This window comes from Enhydra lutris, unplaced genomic scaffold (genome assembly GCF_002288905.1).
Source record: "Enhydra lutris kenyoni isolate GAN:26980312 unplaced genomic scaffold, ASM228890v2 scaffoldscaffold41, whole genome shotgun sequence".
Classification (NCBI taxonomy): domain Eukaryota; kingdom Metazoa; phylum Chordata; class Mammalia; order Carnivora; family Mustelidae; genus Enhydra; species Enhydra lutris.
The window spans coordinates 1,455,012-1,478,220 of record NW_019154125.1 but is presented as its reverse complement, the minus strand read 5'-3'; the positions used below and the strand labels follow the sequence as shown (position 1 = coordinate 1,478,220).

General features: G+C 36.4%; 1 protein-coding gene across 1 annotated transcript in view; it reads left to right on the top strand.

Moving 5' to 3' along the window:
• The window catches only part of LOC111155482 (DnaJ heat shock protein family (Hsp40) member C5 beta), a 59,438-nt gene extending 37,154 nt beyond the window's left edge, over positions 1–22,284 (top strand). Inside the window, exons 2-4 of the mRNA XM_022515647.1 lie at positions 4,074–4,287; positions 9,216–9,387; positions 21,799–22,284. Of these exons, the coding sequence (XP_022371355.1) occupies positions 4,074–4,287; positions 9,216–9,387; positions 21,799–21,893 (481 nt within the window). The 3' untranslated portion in view covers positions 21,894–22,284. The remainder of the gene's footprint in view (positions 1–4,073; positions 4,288–9,215; positions 9,388–21,798) is intronic.
• Positions 22,285–23,209: the final 925 nt, after the last annotated feature.

Sequence of the window (23,209 nt, the reverse complement as noted above, 5' to 3'; positions counted from 1 at the left end):
AGTAATCTGTATATTTTTTGTAACAAGAAAAAAAAATCATCTATAATCCTAATGTGCAGCTATAAGCACTGTTAATTGTGGTTATAAACTTCCATGTTCTTCTTTCTTTTCTACTGATTTTTCTGCTTTATTTTTCCTTATATAAAGACATATATACCAATGTCTGTGTGTGTGTGTGTGTGTGTGTATGTGTCAAGGTCATTAAAGATTTCTATATCACTAAACCCAAGTGATCAATTTTCATCCTCATCATATTTGACATGTTAATGGTGTTTGACAGAAATGACCACTATCTTCCTCGAAATACTTTGTTCACTTAGATCCCAAGATGCCATATTCTCCAGATTTTTTCTTCTGCATCTTTGGCCTTTCTGTTTTAATCCCTCTGCTTGTTCTTCTTTCCTAAAGGCCAGTTTTTGGACTTCTCTTGGACCCACTCCCTTGGGAGTCTTTTCCAGTTTCACGGCTCTAAATACCATGTAACCACTGAGAACTCTCAAACATATATCTCCCACAATAATTCTTGCCAAAACTCCAGACTCATATATCTCTTTTACCTCCATGTCCACTTGGAAGTCCAATAGGCATCTCGAAGTTGTCTAAAATACAACTCTAAATTTTAGCAAACCATGCCCTACTGCAAGAACAAACAAAATCTCTTGCCAACTCATTAAATAGTAACTACAAACTTTTGTTTGCTCAGCCCCAAACTCTGGCACTATCTCTGATTTCTCTCTTTCTTTTATATCCCACATCCAATCCATCAGCTAGCCCTCAAAATACATTGAGAAACCAACCACTTCTCATTATATTTTCCACTACCACACTGACCAGAACCACCATGAACTTCGCTAAAGAGTGTCACTGCTTTGGGTTTTGTCTTATCCAACAGTTAATAATCCTTCTAAAACTAAAGACCGATCATACCACTCTTTTTCTCAAAAAACCCCAATGGCTTCCCATGCCACCTAGACCAAAAGCCAAAGTCCTTAAAAATGGTGTACTAACATTCTATGTGCCTTACTTTTTTAATTTAAAAATATAAAACAGGAAGCATGGTGATGGTTAAGAGCATGTGTTCAGGGTCAGATTGCCTGTATTCAAAGCTGGTTCTAATTATTAGTTGTATGATATTGGGCAAGTTACTTAACTTTCTGGTGGCTAAATTTCCTCATCTGTAAAATGGGATCATTATAATACCTATTTCATAGAGTTGTGAATATTAACAAATTAATATTTGTAACATGCTTATAATAGTGCTGATATATAGCAAAGATTATAAAAGATTTTTAAAATGACAAAATTTAAGCACTTATGCTATTGGCATGATTTCATCATGAATTCTGCACATCAAAAACATCTCCAGTGGTCCCATCTATAAGAATTTATAGATAACACAAATGTTTCTCAAAAAGCGTGAAATGGGGGCACCTGGGTGGCTCAGTGGGTTAAGGCCTCTGCCTTCGGCTCAGGTCATGATCCAAGGGTCCTGGGATTGAGCCCCGTATCGGGCTCTCTACTTAGCAGGGAGCCTGCTTCCTCCTCTCTCTCTCTGCCTGCCTCTCTGCCTACTTGTGATCTCTGTCTGTCAAATAAATAAATAAATAAAATCTAAAAGAAAAAAAGCGTGAAATGTTTTGGTTAAACAAATTTAAAAAGTGAACTATCATTGCTTTTGTTTATTCTGAGTTAAGAGTTGAAATAGATTTTATACCATGATTTATACTTTTAAGTACTTTGGTACTTTTTTTTTTTCCAATAACTGTATTTATTAGTCAATGCTCACCACAGTAAGTGAAGCTACCATCCATCACCATACAACAATATGCCAATATTATTGACTATATTCTATATGCTATACTTTTCATCCTCATGACATTTATTTTATAACAAAGTTTGTACCTCTTAATCCCCTATACCTTTTGTGCCCATTTCCTTTCCCTCTCCACTCTAGCAACCACCAGTTTGTTCTCTGTATTTATGAGTCTGTTTCTGGTTTTGTTCGTGGTTTGGTTGGTTTCGTTTTACATATTCTACACATAAGTGAAGTCATATAGTATTTGTCTTTCTCTGTCTGACTTATTTCACTTAGCCTCATACCCTTCAGGTCCATTCATGTGCAAATGGCAAGATTTCATTCTTTTTTATGGCTCAGTAATGTTCCATTATGCATATACACCATATATTATCCATATCCATACCCATATTCATCTATCAATGAACACTTAGGTGGCTTCCATATCTTGGCTATTGTAGATGATGCTGCAGTAAACATAGGGATGCATATATCTTTTCCAATTAGTGTTTTTGTTTTCCTTGGGTAAGTACCCAGAAGTAGAATTACTGAATCATATGGTACTTCTATTTTTAGTTTTTGGAAAAAGCTCCATACTGATTTTTATAGAGGCAGCAAGAATTCATATTCCACCAACAGTGCACAGGGTTTCCTTTTCTCCATATCCTTGCCAACATTTATTTTTTCTTGTCTTCTGATACTGGCCATTCTGATTGGTGTGAGATGATATCTCGTTGTGGGTTTGATTTGCATTTCCCTGATGATTAGTGATGTTAAGCATCTTTTTACATGTCTGTTGGCCATCTGTATGTCTTGCTTGGAAAAATAACATTTTTTAATTTTTTAAAAATTATTTATTTATTTATTTTTAAAGATTTTTTTTTTTTAATTTATTTGACAGAGAGAGATCATAAGCAGGCAGAGAGGCAGGCAGAGACAGAGAGGGGGGAAGCAGGCTCCCTGCTGAGCAGAGAGCCTGATGTTGGTCTCGATCCCAGGACCCTGAGATCATGACCTGAGCTGAAGGCAGAGGCTTTAACCCACTGAGCCACCCTGGTGTCCCCCTATGCCCATTTTTAAATCACATTATTTTTTAAGCACGATGCTGAGCTGCTTAATCACCTACTTCCTAACCAGCAATACTTTAATTCCTAAAATAGGTGAGATTTCTTTCTTCCAGTTTACTATGTAGATTGACTTATAAAGTACACTTTACTTTTCTGTTCTATTTATGGTCCATTATTATTGCATTAAAATGAAATGGTTTAATCTAAACAAAAACAAAAGCTTAGGGTATATTCCTACATATATAGCTATCATGGCCACAGTAGAGAGAAAAAGTCATACAAGATTTCCAGTACCGAGTTATAAAATTCATTGAGTGTGTGTAGTAGAAAAATTACTACAGGCTTTTTTTACATGGTTTTAATCATTATTTAAATCTGTCTGTAAAGGAAAGTGAAGGAAATGGCCACCAGTTACTCCCCTGACAATCACAGCTCAGTTCTTACATTCATTTCACAGGGTTATACTTGAGTATAACTGAAGAATAAATAACCCTCAAATATCTCCCTCCCCCTCACACACTGTAACATAACACATACACATACCCTTCAGGAACAGAGAAGAGAGCACTTTTTACACAAGTAAATTTCTACAGATTATTCGAAATGGAAAGACCTATTTGAAAAGAAGTCAAATATACATTCGAAAACAAAGGAAGTCATAGTAGCTGCTCATTAAAACGAAAGGGACTAAGGATTTGTGTGAGATTTGTGAAAAGGGTCATATTATTTATCCAAGGTAATATGAATCAGATTTTTTTTGACAGTTGAGTTTAACTTTTTGAATATGTGGTATGAAGTTTTGTTAATTCTAGAAACTTGTTCCAGTTCTAAGTGGAATTTTGATATAAACTGACCCTATTGCACGAACTCTTAAAGGCCTCTGCATGTTGAAGTGGGCCACTGATCAGCTCCCAGGTAAAAATAAAGTTCACATATTTGCCAACAACAAAAACATACTCCACAACTATGCAGCAGTTTGAGAATTCCTTTGAGGATGTGAGGACAGAAACAATCCTACTGTGCCTGCACATTAGAAACAAGAAACAACATCTGATGAAAACTTGCTCAGTTATACCAACATTTTTGTGAAATTTACCACCTCACAGTAATTGCCTATAAACACAACGTACAAATGAATAGCTTTCCTCCTAAAATGTTGCTGCAATTGTTGTCAAATAACCCTTTTCCTCACTTTTTTTTAATTTTAAAAGAAAATTGGCCCTGAAACACCATCCAGACAAGAATCCAGATGACCCAGCTGCTGCTGAGAAGTTTAAAGAAATCAACAACGCCCACACAATACTTACTGACATGTCAAAGAGAAACATATATGACAAGTATGGATCTCTGGGACTCTATGTGGCTGAGCAATTTGGAGATGAAAATGTTAATACCTACTTCATGCTGTCAAGCTGGTGGGCAAAGGTAAAGCAGTTTTTTCTTTTAAAAATGATATCCTAGAAAAATCATGGTATTATTCACTCTTTAGACTCCATTTCAGAGAAAACCTAACCTTCACTGTATTACTAAACTCTTGTAAATAAAAAGAGATACCGCTTTGACCAAAAGTTGTTATTTGAGGATCCTTTTTGTTTTGTTTTAGCTCATCAAATAATTATAAAATACAGCATGACTTAAAATACCTCTAGACATTCGTTATAATTGAATTTGAGGCTTTAGGTTAATTCTGACTGCCCTCCCTCTCCCTGTAATGACTAATTAAGAACTGACTCACTGCTCAAAAACAAAAATAATTTATTAGTGTGACAAGCGCTTAGTAAATCATTATAGGCCAAATTTAGCCATGTACTTTACTATCTATAGCATAAGCTACCTGAGCAAACATAGTACTTGGGAGAATGTGTGGTAATTATGTCATGGTCTCACATGGGGCCTGACTTCAAGTAGTGGAGAAGGAAATAAGCTGGAAAAGGTGAGAATTAAGTAGTGCTGGACAGGGTGTTGAAGAGACACAGAGGGAAGGGAAAAAAAGTATATCTGGTCAAGAAGAAGGCAATGTTTTTAAGGATTTAGTGCAGTCAGAATTGACTTTTGACAGTAAGTTTTGTGTGGTTTCCTAGGAATACCTAGTGTTTGATGATGAGTGTTTGATGATGGTTACATATTTGGTTATGAATTTTAATATCCTTATCTTCTGATAAAAGTGTATTTACATGTGAACCATATATATGGTCCATCAGCTTATTTTTTGGACAGTTCATATATTTTGTGAAAGCATATGAACTCACATTCATATGGGTACTAATTAATAATTTTAAAAACTACAGATTTCCAAAAAGAGGGACTGCTATTTTCTTCCACTAGAATAAATCTTGCTAAATTGAAGAGTTTTATATATGCAGGAGGAGAGAGAATATATTTTTATACATAAGCATGGAGAGTCTGCAACCTGAAGGCTCACTTGTCTTCTACAGTCTCCCAAATTTCTTTTTGAAAAGATAACTGGGATTCCCACTGAAATCCCCTTTCCCTATTGTTGAAGACCTGGGAGGGAAACAAGTTCCCACCGAGTGGCTTGGACTTTGGAATGAGAGTGTATATAATGACAATGTCATTTATGATAGATGGAATGTTCATATAACAATGTGGGCTTGCCTGTGAATCTAACCTCCAGGTATGACATTCTCTCCATGGGAAGGTGCATCTGGCCTTCTAGATAATTTACACACTAGCACCTGGTTGCATATTGGGGCTAGCCTTCATAAAAACAAGAATAGGCTTCCTTGCTGAGGAAGTTGACAAAACTGACCAAAATTCATATAGAAAAGCAGAAGCTGTCCAGCAGTATAAGAGGTATGTGAAATAATTCCTAATATGGCTCTTTAAGATAAGGTTATTAAAAAAATCCACGTTCTTCTTCTGTTTATGTCAAAAACCTCATTGTGCAGTGCCCATTAGAGTGGGATGGCATATAATGACCGTGTATTAAGTACGTACTGCAAGAATGATTTATGGTACCATTGAAAATATGTATTTCAAAATATTGGACTCCTACTTACGCCTAGTAGTGTGCTAAGAACTGTAAGTATACAAGGCAAGGTTATTTCTGCAAAAGGTAAACAATCTAGTTGGAATAATTAAAGAACAAAACAGTATATGGATTAAAGGAAATTTTTGGAGAAGGGAAAAATACGGGAATTGCATGGTAAAGACAAAAAAGGACAAAGGTAGGTAAAGAAAGGAGGAGCTGGTTGGGGCAGTAACTCAGGAATACCACACAGGAGGGTTTTGGAGGCAGTTGGTGAGGCGAAGGGTGTTATAGTTTTGTTTTCAGAGTAATTTATTTAAGTCTATGAAAATGTAGAGTATACACGGCAAAAAGATGATCGACATGAGAAGTGTGACTAAAGCTACCTCAGTCCAAGCCACTGTAGTCTCCATGCCATCATGGGGGCCAGGGTTAGGAATGGGGAGCTGGTCTAGGAAGCAGGAATGAGCCAGGTGAGGTTCATCAATGTTAAAGATTTCTACCCTAAGTTTCTGAAGAAGTGCATATGAATAAGATGATCTTCATCCACTTCCTCTTTTTAGATAAAATCTGCATTCTTATTCAAAGATGTATAAAACACTTCCCAGATTAAATAACATATTTTTTAAAAAATCAAATTTATTTTCCTCAATTTACAAAAGTTGGCATATTTTAACTTAAATTGGAGGTTGGGGAAGTTCTTTTTATTTGTAACTACGACAGACTTAGTAAAGCAAACTTTTTAATCTTAATCTTTTTAAAGTATTTTTATTTATTTATTTTTGAGAGAGAGAAAATGAGCATGGGGAGGGGAAGATGAGCAAGGAGCCTGATACAGGACTCAATCCCAGGACTCTGGGATCAGGACCTGAGCTGAAGGCAGATGCTTAACTAACTGAGCCACCCAGGGACCCTTAAGCAAACCTTTTATATGCTTGTGGAAAAACCCTGGTGCTGGATGTTCATTAGGAGGAACAAAACATTTGTTTATCCATTACTTCATAATTCGTTAATTCAATAAGTATTTATTATCTTCCACAGGACATGAACTAAATCTTTAGGTTAGGAGGGACTGAAGGATGACTAACATATAGTTCCAGCCTTCAAGAACCTCAGTCTAATGTGAGACAGACATATAAAGTGATCAATGTCCTAAAGTGTCAACAACAACAACAAAATGTGGGGGAAATTTATACGTACACTTGGGGCACAAAGGAGGGAGAAACTATTTGAGTGGGGGGGGATCAGGAAAGATGTCAGAGAGAGGATCTTTGAGATGAACCTTGAACACAGAGTGGGCATTTTTTAGATGGCTGGGGAATGGGAAGGAGCCCTATGGGCAGATGGATCCACAGGGAAAGCAAAGCTAGGGTAGGTACAGCAGGAACAGGGCTGTGCTAATTCACTGAAGGGTTTTAAGCCAGATGACTATTAATAAGGAGCCTGAGCCTTTCCTGAGAGGCAGGAAAGTTGCTACATGGGTTCAAGAGAATGTGTATTTCAGAAAGTTCCAACTACAACGTGCAGAATAGAATAGCAGGCAAGAGTAGAAGCAGGGAGGCCAGTTAGGAGGCCTCTAGTTAGGAATGAAAAAAGTGAAAGGCAGAGATAATGAGATCTTTCTAAAGTCCTACTGGTCAGAATAGAGACAGAGAGGGTGGGTATAAGAGATCTTGAAGAACTGGCAGGACTTGGTGACTAAGAGAAATGTGGAGGTGGGAGGGAAAGCTATCAAAACTCTTTTGATGAGAATGATTCGGTCTTCTTGGTTAGCTCATTTGATCTGTAGAGGTTTTTTGTTGTTTTGTTTGCTCTATTCTTTTTTTTTTTTTTAAGGATTTTAAAAAATTATTTATTTTTTTGACAGACTGAGATCACAAGTAGGCAGAGAGGCAGGCACAGAGAGAGAGAGAGAGAGAGAGAGTGTGTGAGGAGGAAGCAGGCTCCCCGCTGAGCAAGAGCCAGATGCGGGGCTCAATCCCAGGACTCTGGGATCATGACCTGAGCCGAAGGCAGAGGCTTTAACCCACTGAGCCACCCAGGCACTCCTTGTTTGCTCTTTTTTTAAATTTCTTTTCAGCATAACGGAATTCATTGTTTATGCACCACACCCAGTGCTCCATGCAATACGTGCCCTCCATAATACCTACCACCTGGCTCCCCCCAACCTCCCATCCCCTGCCCCTTCAAAACCCTCAGATTGTTTTTCGGAGTCCATAGTCTCTCATGGTTCATCTCCCCCTCCAATTTCCCTCAACTCCCTTCTCCTCTCCATCTCTCTATGTCCTCCATGTTATTTGTTATGCTCCACAAATAAGTGAAACCATATGATAATTGACTCTCTCTGCTTGACTTATTTCACTCAGCATAATCTCTTCCAGTCCCGTCCATGTTGCTACAAACGTTAGGTATTCATCCTTTCTGAGGGAGGCATAATACTCCATAGTGTATATGGACCACATCTTCCTTATCCATTCGTCCGTTGAAGGGCATCTTGGTTCTTTCCAGTTTGGCGACCGTGGCCATTGCTGCTATAAACACTGGGGTACAGATGGCCCTTCTTTTCACTACATCTGTATCTTTGGTGTAAATACCCAGTAGTGCAATTGCAGGGCCATAGGGAAGCTCTATTTCTAGTTTCTTAAGGAATCTCCACACTGTTCTCCAAAGTGGCTACACCAACTTGCATTCCCACCAACAGTGCAAGAAGGTTCCCCTTTCTCCACATCCTCTCCAACACACGTTGTTTCTTGTCTTGCTAATTTTGGCCATTCTAACTGGTATAAGGTGGTATCTCAATGTGGTTTTAATTTGAATCTCCCTGATGGCTAGTGATGATGAACATTTTTTCATGTGTCTGATAGCCATTTGTATGTCTTCATTGGAGAAGTGTCTGTTCATGTCTTCTGCCCATTTTCTGACATGATTATCTGTTTTGTGTGTGTTGAGTTTGAGAAGTTCTTTATAGATCCTGGATATCAGCCTTTTGTCTGCATTGTCATTTGCAAATATCTTCTCCCATTCCGTGGGTTGCCTCTTTGTTTTGTTGACTGTTTCCTTTGTTGTGCAGAAGCTAATGACCACCATAGCTTATGAATAAAGAAGAAAACATCACCCTTCATTACTTAGGCTACTAGTCACTTCCTGTGAACTTGTTAGACAAAACTTTATAAGGAATTTGTTTCCGAGGTAACTAAAAATCTATTTCTTGTATGGAATAGGATGAGAGTGACTATGGGGTCTGCAGGGTGAACCGCGTTATCTTCAGGTCTCTGAAGATACATGGAGTCACACTTAATTTCTGGGATTCTCCCATACCCCACCACCCTTCAACCCTATTTTGCTTTGCTTCTGTCTCCCCTAGACCCTGTTTGTCATCATTGGCCTCTTGACTGGCTGTTATTTCTGCTGCTGCCTATGCTGCTGTTGCAACTGTTGCTGTGGACACTGCCGGCCCAAATCATCGGTGCCAGAAGAGGACTTCTATGTGTCCCCAGAGGATCTTGAGGAGCAGATCAAAACTGACATGGAAAAAGGTGGAGTAAGATGAGAGCGGAGCTAATGGGTGTCCCTTCACAGACCTGACCAAGCATGAGGTCCCTGATGACAATTGTCACTAAAGTGAGAGAGATCCTACACAATGAGGGGAATCCCAAAGATGTTCACTTTTGGTACCTCTTTTGAAAAGGATGAAAGGACAGTTCCCTTTCCCAGCTGCAGAAAAAAGCAGAACTTGACACCATTAAAAAGAAATCACAAAATATGCTGATCACAAAGCAAAGCTGGTACAATTCATGATCTCGGTACAGGAGCATAAGCTCTAGGTGCAGGGAGGTTTGGGTGGGAATGCTCAGCCATACACAAGAACCAAGCCTGTTACCTTGGGATCTCTATTTAAATAGAAGGGAATGGACATCAGGAAATGTCAACAACCCTTGACTTTTTCTTCTTTCTGATCACTTGATAATGAGTTTTGGGTTGGACTGGCGAAGGGTGATCTTTCTTTTCTTACAAATCCACACATCCAGAGCTAGCCTCAGCCAGCATCAAGAATACTGTCCTGTGGAAATGGGACTATTTGATTTGCTAATTCACCTCCACATGTTTGTCTATTTGTATACATGGCCATGACATAGTATTTGATTCATCAAGCTCATTCCACCCAGAATTGATAAAGAAAAAAAATATATAAAGAAAGATGAAACCTCACAGAATTCACAACACCAGGAATACTTCATATGCTCTGGGAAATGCCTTTGTGTAAACAAGCTGGAGTTAAACCTGCCATTGTCCTTTCTGTCTTGCAGCCATAATCCTCCTATCATTTTCTCCTATACAATGCCTCTTTATTCAGTATTACAGACTTCATCACTAAATCACAAAGAACCCTGCGCAGCCAAATACAAGAATTACTTAATAATTCAGACAGGGACCCATTGTTGTCAGAATTGCTGACATTAGGAATGGTACACTTCTCTGCACTGGACTGGACTCTGATTCTTTTGATCACAATGAAACAAAATTTCTATGACATCAAGCAGCAGAGACTATTTAAAATCTTCCACATACTTTTTATTCTCTACCAAATGTGATGCTAAGTAATAGTGTTATTACCGACCCTGAGTCCAGCTTGAAGGAAGAAATCTTCCATTATGTGAATCACACCTAGTCTAGACCATTTTAGAATTGGGAGTCAGAGAGGACTGATGGATTCTCCTACAACCTGTGACCCCTTTCTATGGGGACTACTGGGTGGTCATTCTGGAAAACAGGGGAGTTACTCTAGCAATTTTTTTAAAAAGACTTTATATATACATTTGAGAGAGAGAGAGAGAGAGAGCACACAAGCAGGGGGAGCAGCAGAGGGAGAGGGAGAAGCAGGCTCTTCACCGAGCAGGGAGCCCAATGCGTGACTTGATCCCAGGACCCCGGGATCATGACCTGAGCCGAAGGCAGAGGCTCAACCATCTGAGCCACCCAGGCGCCCCTAATAATTTTTTATTACTTCCCCTGGAAACAAATTATGGGCCCATGGTGAAATATAATTATAATTGCATTTTGCCTAATTTGGGATATAAAAGGACAATTAATCTTTTAATGAGGACATACGTATCTAAAAGAGCAAGAAGCAGTACTACTTAAAAATGGGTTAAACAGATATATATATATATATATATATATATATATATATATATATATTTCTGTAAACACTTCTCCATGGAAGGGCCAGTAACCTTGCATAACTTGCTTAAGAATGATGACTCCAGTTCATTAATCCCATCTGCCTTTGCAAGGGAGATAAATTGTTATAAGACCACATTAGCTGGCTCTGTTGTCTATAGGATCTCCCATAACATCCATCAATCCAGTACAATATTCAGTTACTAATAGAGGATAGGAAGGGATGGTGAGATAGGAAAGTACTGTCATCATCATCGACTGTGTCGACCTTATCTTAACTTTTCCTGCATAGTGCAGAAACCAAAACTAGGCGAATTGAACCTAGATATCCCAAATCACTGGTTCACACTTCTCTGAAAGGCCTCAAAGTCTCTCGTCTTTTAAATTAGATGAAAGCTCCACCAGGTCATTTCAGCAGACCTCCTTTTCAGTTTTCTTTTCTGGAACAGAAATTTATACTCGGTGCCAAATTCCACCCAGGTTTCCTTCCTACAGGATGACTGGTGATAAATCTGTGTGTCTCTCACTGTTCTCAGTTCTGACACCCCAGAGTTACCAATTCCATTGCAGAGGTCATATTCTAGACTAAGTAAAGCGTGATTTCACTTGACTGTGTTACTAAGAATCCTTAAGCAAAAGGAAAAGCTTTATTCCATGCCCAAACATTTAAAAGCTCTACACAGAGTTGATCCAAGTTTTAGAACACCAGACACTTAACACAACTTGGGCAGTGCTCCTTAAGAAAAAAAAAAGCACAAAGTTACAAATACAAAATTAGGTCTGAAAGCAAATATTTGTAATGAGAAAAGGAAATCACAACAAATTGCAAAGCTTAAAAACTGAAGATACCATAAATATCACAAAGTCTAGAAAAATAGCAATAGTTTACTTAACTGCCTGGCACACCTCTATAATACTGTCTCCCTGTGTTTTCTGGATGCACTACTCTTTGCCTCTTCATTTAACAATAATTTTGGAATATCATTTTCTATAGGAAGAATAGAAAATTCTGTTTTTCCTCTAGCATGTTTGATCAAAATTTGTTTTCTCTCATGGTTTTATAACTCATTAGTGATAATGTCTAAATTTTTAGGGATAGCTATTAAATTTGGGAAGACTACTCTATTTTATCTATAAGGCGTAAGATTGGGAAGAATTTTTCACAGGCCACTTTTTCAGTCTGCACATTTCCAACTTTGTTTCCCCTCCATCACCCCTCCAATATCAGAGCCCCCTGGGCACAATCATACAGGGTGACATCCCCTCTGCCATGGATTTTCATGTCTCCTCAGCAAGTGAACTGGCATAGGGAGCTATAGGAGTATTCCTCAAGCCATTCCTATGCTAGTATGGCTAGCAAAAACTAACTATATACAGATTTGCTGCAAACCACAAAAACATATGCCACTAAACTCAAATGAAGCTTGTCTCTCAACTCTCAACTCATCCCCAAAATATCCCCCCTTTGTTGCCCCTCATCAAAAAGAAATGTATGATGGAGGGAAAATCAAAGTGCAAAAAGACCCTGTTTTGGCTGATTATGGTTAAAACACCTTACTTTAGCACATCTATAAAAATATAAGCACTTTGCTTATATTTGCTTATATTTCTGAGGACCCAAGGGCCCTCAGAGAGATTTGCACAAATAGAGGTCCCTGGAGGTTCGATTTCATTGACCTTATCGTAAATTCACCACTGCTCTTCAGTCTAACATTTCATTATGAAAATTTATGCCTTATTTGCAGGTAGGTACACTAGTTTCAGATTTTTACTCCATGAATTCAGAGACTTAATGTAGTTTACAGATAAAATTAGTGTAAGTTAGGTCTTAGAAAAATGAAAAAGCAGATTCTATGTGAAGATTTCTGGACTGTGATCCAATAAATGGAATGTGGGCTCTTCTGTTCTACAAAAGAAGGGGACCCAGTGTTTAAGGAAATACACTTGAGGTGGCGTGTCTGGGTAGTTCAGTCAGTTGAGCGCCCAGCTCTTGGTTCCAGCTCAGGTCATGATCTCAGGGTCCTGAGACTGAGCCCCAAGTTGGCTCAGTGGTGAGTCTGCTTAAGATTCCCTCCCTCTGCTCCGCCCTGCTTGTGCATGCTCTCTCTCTAAAATGAATTTTAAGAAAACAGAAAATATACTTGAAAGCAGTTACTAGTCATTCAGATATCAATCTACTCAACACAAATGATAAGCAGCACACATCAAGATTTGAGTCCATTATAAGGCATTGGTGAGCCCAGGGGCTTTAAGACTTTTTTTTTTTCCAATGATTCTGAAATTTAAAAAAATATGGCAAACATTTTCTCACTTAGAGAATTCTTAATTATCTTACATTGAATCTAAACATAAAATCTTAGGAGTTTCGAGTTGGAAGAAATCCAAATAGTTAACCCTCACCTCCCCAAAACTTTTCTAGCAGACTGTTGCCTAGCCTCATTTGAAAGCTGCCAATGGTGGGGAGGTTTGGGACCTTGTATAAAAGTAAGAGATATTCATAAAAATTCAATAACTGCAGAAGAATACAGAGTCAAAAGCAAATTTACACCAACATCCTGGTACCAGCTCCCCAAGGATAACAACACTTTTAAAAATTTTTATGTAAATATTTATGGGGTTTTGTTTTACAAAACTGTTATCATGTCGACATGTATTTTTTGCTTCTTTGCAGAGCAAAAATTTTAATGAACAAGCTATCAAATTTTTAAGTGGATTATGCTTTTAATGTCATGTCTAAGAACTTTTAGCCTAACCCTAAGTCATGAAGATTTTTCTCCAATGTTTTCTAAAAGTGTTACAGTTTCATGTCTAATATTTTGATCTATGACCTATTTTGAGTTCATTTTTGTTTATGGTGTGAGATTTAGATCAACTTTTTTTTCTTGCACATGAAGCTTAATTGTTCTAACACTTGTTGAAAAGATTATCCTTTCTCCATTGAATTGTTTTGCCCCTGTCAAAAATCAATTGGCCATATTTCTATGGTTTATTTATGGACTCTATTCTGTTCCTTTGAGCTATGTGTGTATCCCTTCACCAATAACACACCGTCTTGCTTTCTGCAACTTTAAAGTAAGTCTTAAAATCAGCTAATGTGATTCCTCCAAACTCATTCTTTTTCAAAACTGTTTTGGCAATTCTAGTTTGTCTTTCCATATAAATTTTGGTATGAGTTTGTCTAAATCCACAGAAAAATACCAATTTTTAAAATTAGAATTGCATTAAATTTGTGTATTAATTTGGAAAAAAATTGAAATCTTTATTACTATGTTGAATCTTCCAATCCCAACACAATATGTGTCTATACTTATAGGTCTCATTTGATTTCTTTTATGAGTGTAGTATAGTTTTCAGCATACAGAGATGGTATATGTTTTGTTAAATGGGTACCTAAATATTTCATTTTGGGGAGGACTATTAGAAATGGCATTAGTTTTAATTTGGGTTTCCAATTGTTCATCACAAATATTTACAATCATTTTCATGTATTGACTTTGTATCTTTTGTTATTGTTAAGTTCACTTATTAATTTGTATTTTTGTGTGTGAATTCTTTGGGGTTTTCTATGATGACAATTATGTCATCTGCAAATAGGAATGGTCTTATTTCTTCCATTCCAGTCAGCATGCCTTTTTGTTTCTTTTTCTTGCTTTATTGCACTGACTAGGATTTCCAACATTGGGTTTATTGTTCTGCTGTCACCATCTTCAAATTCTTAGCTTTTGAATTGGGTATGCCACATTTTCATTTTTCATTGGGTTTTGTAGTAATTTAGCCAGTACTGCTGAAATAATTCCCTGTATGGACTACAGATACTTATTTCAAGTTTGATACTCACTGGTAAGGAATAGAATAAAATGCCTCCACAGCATAATACCCTGTTTTTAGGGAAGACTGAAGCTAACTGAGATGATAAGGTGGGGTGGGGAGAAGTAGGTGGAGCATGGGTTTTATATTATCAATCTAAATGCTATGCTACAGATTATACTGTGTTTAGACATTTGGCCTGCATATTAAGATTATGACTGAAAATTTATTTTTCATATGCGAGAATTAATTTTTGAAAAAGTATGGTTAACATTTCTTACATTATTCTGAATTTAATTTCCAGAAGTGCCAAGATAAAAAAGCATAATAAAACTAATATGAGATTATCCTCTCTCCAGAATAAATGTTAGAGCTGCTTTGTCCTTATGGCCTCCTTATGTCTAACTATACTAACAAAGAAGAAGAAGGAACAGGAGCTAACTAGAGGAAAGTATTTCTGATTTGCTCAAACTTCACTTTTAAGGACACATTATAGAACATTGTACATGCCTCTAAATTTATGAAAATCCAAATTTAAAATATCAAACTTTTTAACCAACTGATTTATTAAAAAAACATTAGAAATGTTTTTCACCTACCTTGAGATATTTAATAATTCTAGTTTTATATCTAAAGTCTACAATTTTTCTTAGATTTTTTTTAAATTAAGTGCATATTTCAAATATGCCTACTCCTCAACACTGGTTAAAGTCCAAGATACCTTTTGATGCTGTAAAATAGTACCAGTTTCTGTTTGAGAATAGTGTTATAGGATTTGGTAGTAGAAAGGAAAGGTCGACTTTAATTATGGTTTCTCTTTCAACTATGTGAAAAGGTATAATCCAGCTTCTACCCTTAGGAAATAAAGGGGGGGAAGTTCAGTGGCATCTTCAATGTTCACTGGAAACTATGGGACTTGTAACTGGCTATCCATCTCTTTCTCAAAGATATACCCCCAGTGGGATCCTAGGAACACAGGGAAATGCTATTATTCCTATGAGTCAATAAGGATTAAATAGAAAAAAAGTGTCTAGGGGGAGATCATCACCCTCTTTTTTTATCTTGGAAAATTTGAAACTTGAAAGCTAAAGATTATGGACACCAGGTGATTTCCCTAGCCAAGAGAACTTTGTAGACCATCTTGAGGTACCCTGTTTTCTGGGACTCTGTGTTTCTGTGTGTGTGAGAGACAGACAGACAGACAGACAGTGTAACAAGATACAGTAGCAAGAGCATAAATGAGAACCAGTTATTTCTAAACACCCTGGCGAAAACAAACCAAGAATACAATAGCTAAATTCAGGTGTTGGTTTGTTTGTTTTTTCCCCCAAACTGAAGGCAATGGACTGAAAACTTCCATTTAAATCCTAAAGATTTGGGGCAATCATGATTTCCCCATTTTTTTTTTTAAGGAGATGGAATAAGACACCTAAAGAGAATAATTTATAGTGTTGACCTTGGATCTAAAAATATGAAATACAGTGATAGAAAAAAAATTTACTGATTACTTAACTGTTCTTGATACTCACCTGGATAAAACCCAAATAAATTCACAGCCACTGAGTTGAAAAGGCCATATGGCTTGTAATTAGACTCTTGCTCTCAGCCAAGATATTGAGACATTTATTACATTTCCTCTTCAGCATCCATCACATATTGCTGCCCAGGAAAAGGGCACAAGAAAGAGATTAAATTCACCTTCCTTTTGTTTACCAGCCAGTAAGCATCATCAAGGCTCTGGGCCAGGGGATCAGGACGAGTGAGTCTGCTCAGAATGTGATCCCAAAAGCGGCTCAAAGTGGAGGGGTTTCTTCAATTTTTGGCTACCAAGGTTCAGTGAGCAAATTTACTAGACAGGCTTATCCAGCTAGCTTTTCCACAGCAAACATAAATTGAGCACTTCATATTTTTAGACATTTTTTTCTTCATCAATTAAGACGATCATGATTTTTCTCCCTTAATCTGTTAATATGAAGAATTATATAAATTATTTTTCCAATGTTAAGTCTTATACTCTTGAGATAAACCCAATGCAGTCATAATGTTCTATTTTATTTTTTTAATGAAATGGGTTTGCTGATGTCTTGTTTTAGATGTTTGTATCTATGTTAATGATTGAGATTGCTCTACAATTTTCCTTTCTCAAACTTTCTTTATAGAGTTCTATACCAAGATTATGCCTCATGAAATAAATTAGAACCTATTCCTTCTTTTTAAACTTTTCTTAAAGAGTTTGTATATTACTGGATTTCTTTCTTTCTACAGGATTTTGTAGGACTTTCTGGGCTAATGTGCCATTGTACAAATTTTAGATTACTGATTCAATGTATTTAATGTTTATAGGCCTTTTAGATTTGCTATCCTTACTTAAAAAATTAGTTCTTCAAAATTTCTTATAACCTTTCGTGCATCTGTAGGATCTGTATTACCATCCCATTTTTCATCCCTTATATTGCTTATTTCTGCTTTTTGTTTTTTAGCCATTCTACCAGATTTTTGAAAATTTAACTGGTTTTCCCAAATAACTTTTGGGTTTGGTTCTCTTATATATATATTTTTAAATTTTTATTCTTTATTATTTCCCTTAATTTATTGTTAATTTTCTAACTTGTTAATTTTTATACTACTTAATTTCCAAAACTCCTTTTAGGATAGTAAACATTTACAGTTGTAATTTTTCCTATAAGTACCATTTTAGTGTCACATGTGTTTTTATATTCTTCTTAAAATATGAGTTCTAAATATTTTCTAATTTCCATTATAATTTTTTCCTTGATCTATACGTTGGGCCTATATGTGTCTTTTTTTTTTTAAGATTTTATTTATTTATTTGACAGAGATCACCGTTAAGCAGAGAGGCAGGCAGGGAGAGAGGAGAGAAAGCAGGCTCCCCGCTGAGCAGAGAGCCCAATGCAGGGCTCAATCCCAGGACCCTAGCTGAAGGCAGAGGCTTTAACCCCCTGAGCCACCCATGTGCCCCAGGCCTATGTGTGTCTTAACTTGTAAACATATGGGGATTTTTCAGGTTCTTTATTGTTGTTTGTATCTAATATAACTGCACTGTGATCAGAAATTTGGGAAACATGATGCAATATTTGAAAATATCTTGAGGCTTGCTTTACATCTTAGAACTTAATTTTTATAAATGTTCCACATGGCTCCAAAATAATACATTCTGCATTTTTTAAGGTTCACTGTTCCATTTATGACTATTAAATAAACCCAATTTTTATATGTACTAGTTCGCTAGGGCTGCTGTTTACAAAGTACCACAGAGAGGGTGGCTTGAACAACAGAAATTTATTTTCTCATAATTCTCAAGGTTAGAAGTCAAACTTTAAGGTGTCACAGGGGCAGGGTGCCTGGTGGCTCAGTCAATTAAGCCTCTGCCTTTGGCTCAGGTTGCTCGGGTAATGATCCCAGGGTCCTGGGATTGAGCCCCACATTGGGCTCTCTGCTTGGTGAGGAGCCTGCTTCCCCCCCCCCCCCCGCCTGCCTCTCTGCCTACTTGTGATCTCTGTCAAATAAATAAAATCTTAAAAAAAAAAAAGTAAGGTGTCAACAGGGTTGACTCCCTCTGAGGCCACTCTCCTTGGTATTAGATGGCCATTTTCCCCTCATGTCTTCACATAGTCTTCCCTCCATGTATCTGTGTCTTAATATCCTCATCTTATAATGACATCAGTTATATTGAATGAATGCCTACCCTGAATCTCTTTTTAAATTAATTACCTCTTTAAAGACCATCTCTCCAAATATGATTCACATTAGAGGTACTGGGGGTTAGAACTTCAACATATGAACTGGAGTGGGGAGGCAGAGCGTTTGACACAATTTAGTTCACAACATTATCCTTTTCAAATGTTTTATATTCTTAAGTATTTGTTTGTTTCATCAGTTACTGAAAGAAGTGTTCAAATCTTCCACTGTGATGATGAATTTCTCGATTTTTCTATAAGGTTCTGTCAATTTTGGTTCATGTATTTTGAGGTTATATTAGTGTATATAAACCTAGAACTTTAATAGCTATTTGGTGAATTGAATATTATATTTTATATTACTCTTTAGCTCTATCAATGTTTTGTCTTTTGTCTGTTAAAATATAGTTAGATTAGCTTTCTTTTTAGTAGTGTTTGTATGATAAAGATGTTTACATCTTTTTACTTTCAACTTTTTTTTTGCCCTTTTTTTGTTGTGTATTTTATAAACAACATATGGGGGGGTGGGATTTATTCAGTTTGAGAACATTTTTCTTTTAAATAAGGTATTAAGTCCATTTGTATTTATTATAATTAATGACACTTTTTTTTTCCTGCTAACTTACTCTTTTATGAGAGCTAGTATAGCAAAGTTTTTAAGAGAACAGACTCTAAGAAATACTGCTTAGGTTTGAATACCAGCTCTATTACTGACTACCTGAGTAACTAGGGCTAGATACTTATAATTAGTTATATTAGTTATTACTTTATTATTTAATTATCACTTTGACATTTTTTTGTTTTTGTTTTTTCTTTTTTCTTTTATAACAATAGAATATTTCTTTCATATTTCATTTCTTTCCCTCCTCTAGTTTGGAAATTATTTTCTCTGCCCTGTTCTTTTAGGGTTATCCTAAACATTCATTAAGCATACTTGTTATCAAAGTTCAAAATTAATTCTTATCTTCACCCCCTCCTGAACAATACAAGAAATTTGTAACATTTTAATTCCAGTCACTTCCTTTTTGAGTTATATACTGTTCTTGTATTCTAGTTTTATGTTAATTTTAATTATTATTGCTGTACATAGTCAACAATCACTTATTTTTATTCATATATCCAACATTTCTTTACTAATCATTCCTTTTACAACACAGATTTTCCATCTACTAACACTTTCTTTGCGCCTGAATTACATCTTTTAAATTGAGTCTGTTGGTGACACAATTTCCATTTCTATTGTCTGAAAATGCCTTTATATTATGGTTTTTAAAAAAGTAACAATAAGATAGTTTATAAACAAATTTAAGTTGATATCTTCTTTTAGCATATTAAAATTATAATTCCATAGTTTTTGGGCTTCCATATTTGCTATTGAGAAGTAAGATTGCTGTTAAACCCATTGTCTTTGAGGGGTGTCAGTTAAGCACCCAACTCTTGATTTTGGCTCATGGATTTAGGATCAGGTCATGATCTCAGGGTTGTAAGATAGAGCTCCCTGTGGAGCCCCACACTGAGTTCCACATAAGGCTCTGTGCTGGACATGGAGCCTGCTTAAGATTCTCTCTCTCTGCTCCTCCCACCCACTCTCTCTCTCAAAAAAAAAAAGTCTTTAGTGTTTTTCAAAGTCACTAAGATGTTTTAAATATGAGTTCTTGGGGTGACTGGGTGGCTCAGTGGGTTAAAGCTTCTGCCTTCGGCTCAGGTCATGATCCCAGAGTCCTGGGATCAAGCCCCCCATCGGGCTCTCTGATCAGCAGGAATCCTGCTTCCCTTCCTCTCTCTGCCTGCCTCTCTGCCTACTTGTGATCTCTGTCAAATAAATAAATAAAATCTTTAAAATAAATAAGTAAATAAATATGAGTTCTTCTTTAATTTACCCTGATTCTTGAATCTGTGGATTGTTGCCTTTCTAGAAAATTCCAGCCACTAAATCTTTAAATATTGCCTCTAATCTTTTCTTTTACTTTCTTTATGGAAGTTTTATCAGATATGTTAGACTATATCATTCTATTCTTCATGTCAACCTCTCTCATATTTTATTTTTATGTTTCTCTGTGTGACATTCTGATTAATCTCCTCAGATCTGTCCTCTCCTTCATTAATTCTCTCTTTAGCTGTTAAACCCATTCATCAGGTTTAAAATTTTCAGATATTTTGAACTCAAGTTCTTTTGCATTAGTTTCAAAATCCACTTGATCACTGAAATTCATCTAATTTTTTAAAAAAATTCTGTGTCTTAAAAGTGCAGGATTTGAAGTCCTTTTGTGTCTCATCTGGCCTTCCATTGTTTCTACTAGCTCTTAGTGTACATTGTTTTTGTGTGTAGTCTTTTACTCTTTCCTTCTCAATATTTAAATCTCTCTTTCTCTGATTTTTTACTCAATTCATGTTTCTTATAATTTTCTTGTTATTTTTTGAGGGTTACTATTTCTCTAATTCTTTCTATCTCTATCTCCCCTTTCTCTCTATTCATTTTTATCTTGAGTTCATGTGTGTTAGCAATACTTCAGTGATTCTCTGAGGTCTGGGTTGAAGATGGGGCCATTCTTTTCTGGTAGGTACTTGGGAGCACATCTTATATTGGACCATTTTAAATTAATCTATCAGCTGAGGTTTCTTAGTACATATAGATATTTAAATTTGTTCTGCCAATATGTGTGCTCATTGTCTTGCCATTAAATATTTATAGGGGAGCTCTTTTCTCTTTCACTTGAGCAACAAAGCTCAAGACTAACAAATTTCCTTGTAGATTTAGGGGTATGGTGATTTAGAGAGTGCATGCCATTTTGGATACCAGCTTTATGTGGGAAGCTACCTATTAGACTGTCATCTAAGCAAGCTCTGAGCTTTGACCTCTGTCCCAAACAGGATCACATATGTAATTGTACACTGAACAACTTTAGGGGGCATTTTTCATACAGATATGTACTGGGGGCTATATGACCTACGTGGTGCACCTGTCCTTATCCCCACAAGATGGTGAAAACTAAAGCTCCAGTTCACCTGGTTCAGCAATTGCCTCAAGTTGAAAGCAGGGTTTAGTGCTTTAATTTTATAATTCTATAACTGACAGAACTTAAGAGTAAAGACAGTGACTTCTCCCTTTTGAAGCTCTTTAAAAGGCAGGCATCCTCAACATCTTATGAAATGAATTAGTTTGCCAATCATCATTTCGACAAAAATATCCACCACTTGCCCCATTAAGGGAAATGTAATATGATCAGAGGGTGTTTATTGCTTTGCTTTGTTTATTTTTAGATGTGGACTTTCCAGTTGTTCTCCAGCCTACAAATGCAAATGAGAAAACACAGCTAATCAGAGAAGGACCTCGAAGTTATTGCACAGACTCTTAATATTGAGACCATTGAGGGTCCACAGTACCCCCTCTTGGTTCAGCCATGTCTCCAGGTGGTCATGGGTGGAGCAGGGTAGGGGACATGAAATGCTGTGAACTTTTCCACATTCGTATTTTATTTTTTAGGTTAGGAAAAGATGACTGCTACATAATTTTCTCAGTATGCAGTCTCACTCCTTGAGTAGAATTCCTAATGAAACACATTCCATTTTGATGAATAAAAGCCTGAAGAATTGTTTTATGCTCCTTGCATGAGGTAAGATGGTGGCACTGGACAGGCCATCTGAGCCAGCCCTTTCTGTGACCCAGATCTAATTCCTTACAGACTAAAGTAGCATTCCAAACAGAAGCCACGATTCATCTATTTAACTGAATGCAATATTCCTATCTGCCACAAATATCAGCAAAATATACATGGAAACTTAAAAGGAATTTTGTGTGTGTGTGTGGAGATTTTCCCATGTCGATATCTAATATGGCTACAGAAATATTTCAAGAGGTAGGAAGAAATTATTAGGTAAAAAGACAAATCACTTAATTTTAAAGTATATCTTTGAAAGATTAAAAGTTGTCATTTACTGAAAACTGATGAGTAAAACCAGGAAGAAACAGGTTTTGTATATTTTTAGACTGGCATAAAAAACAAAAACAAAATTTCAACCTGGTCAAATGTTATAAATGACCCAGGAAATCATACTGAGCCCAAAACAGCTGCCCAAAATATGTTGACCATTTTTAAGTAAAAACAATTATTGTACAACTGACCCAGATTAAGCAGAGTCAGGAAAAGAAACATGTAGGGTAAAAAGTAGAATTCTAAACTCTACAGCCTAACTTTAGATTTAAAGGCATTTCATTTACACCATTTTTGGTGAGAATAATTACATTGACCAGAAAATGCTCAGTTCTGTGCATGTTGAACAATGAAGCTCAAAGTTCATGTGTGCATTTACTCTTTGATCCTTAGATTCATTATGTGGTCAAAGTCATGTCCTAAAACCATGTTTTAAAATAGTATAGAAAGTGTTTGTTTTTTCTCAGTCCTTTATATAATATTGCAGCTTTCAAGATCTTGTCATGTTTTTATATAATATTGCATGAAATGCCATTTTCTTTTTTGTGTCTTTTTCCTACCACCACCAGCAAATTACAGTCAAATGAGCCTAAAATATACATTGTAAGTGAAAACTGGGGTTACAGCTCTGACAATTCTGAAGTCATTAAAACTCTACTTTAACTCTTGAGTTACTGGAATTTTTTTAATCGACAATCAAGTACAAAAACCCCTGGCTGGAAAGTTAGGAAACCCAGTTC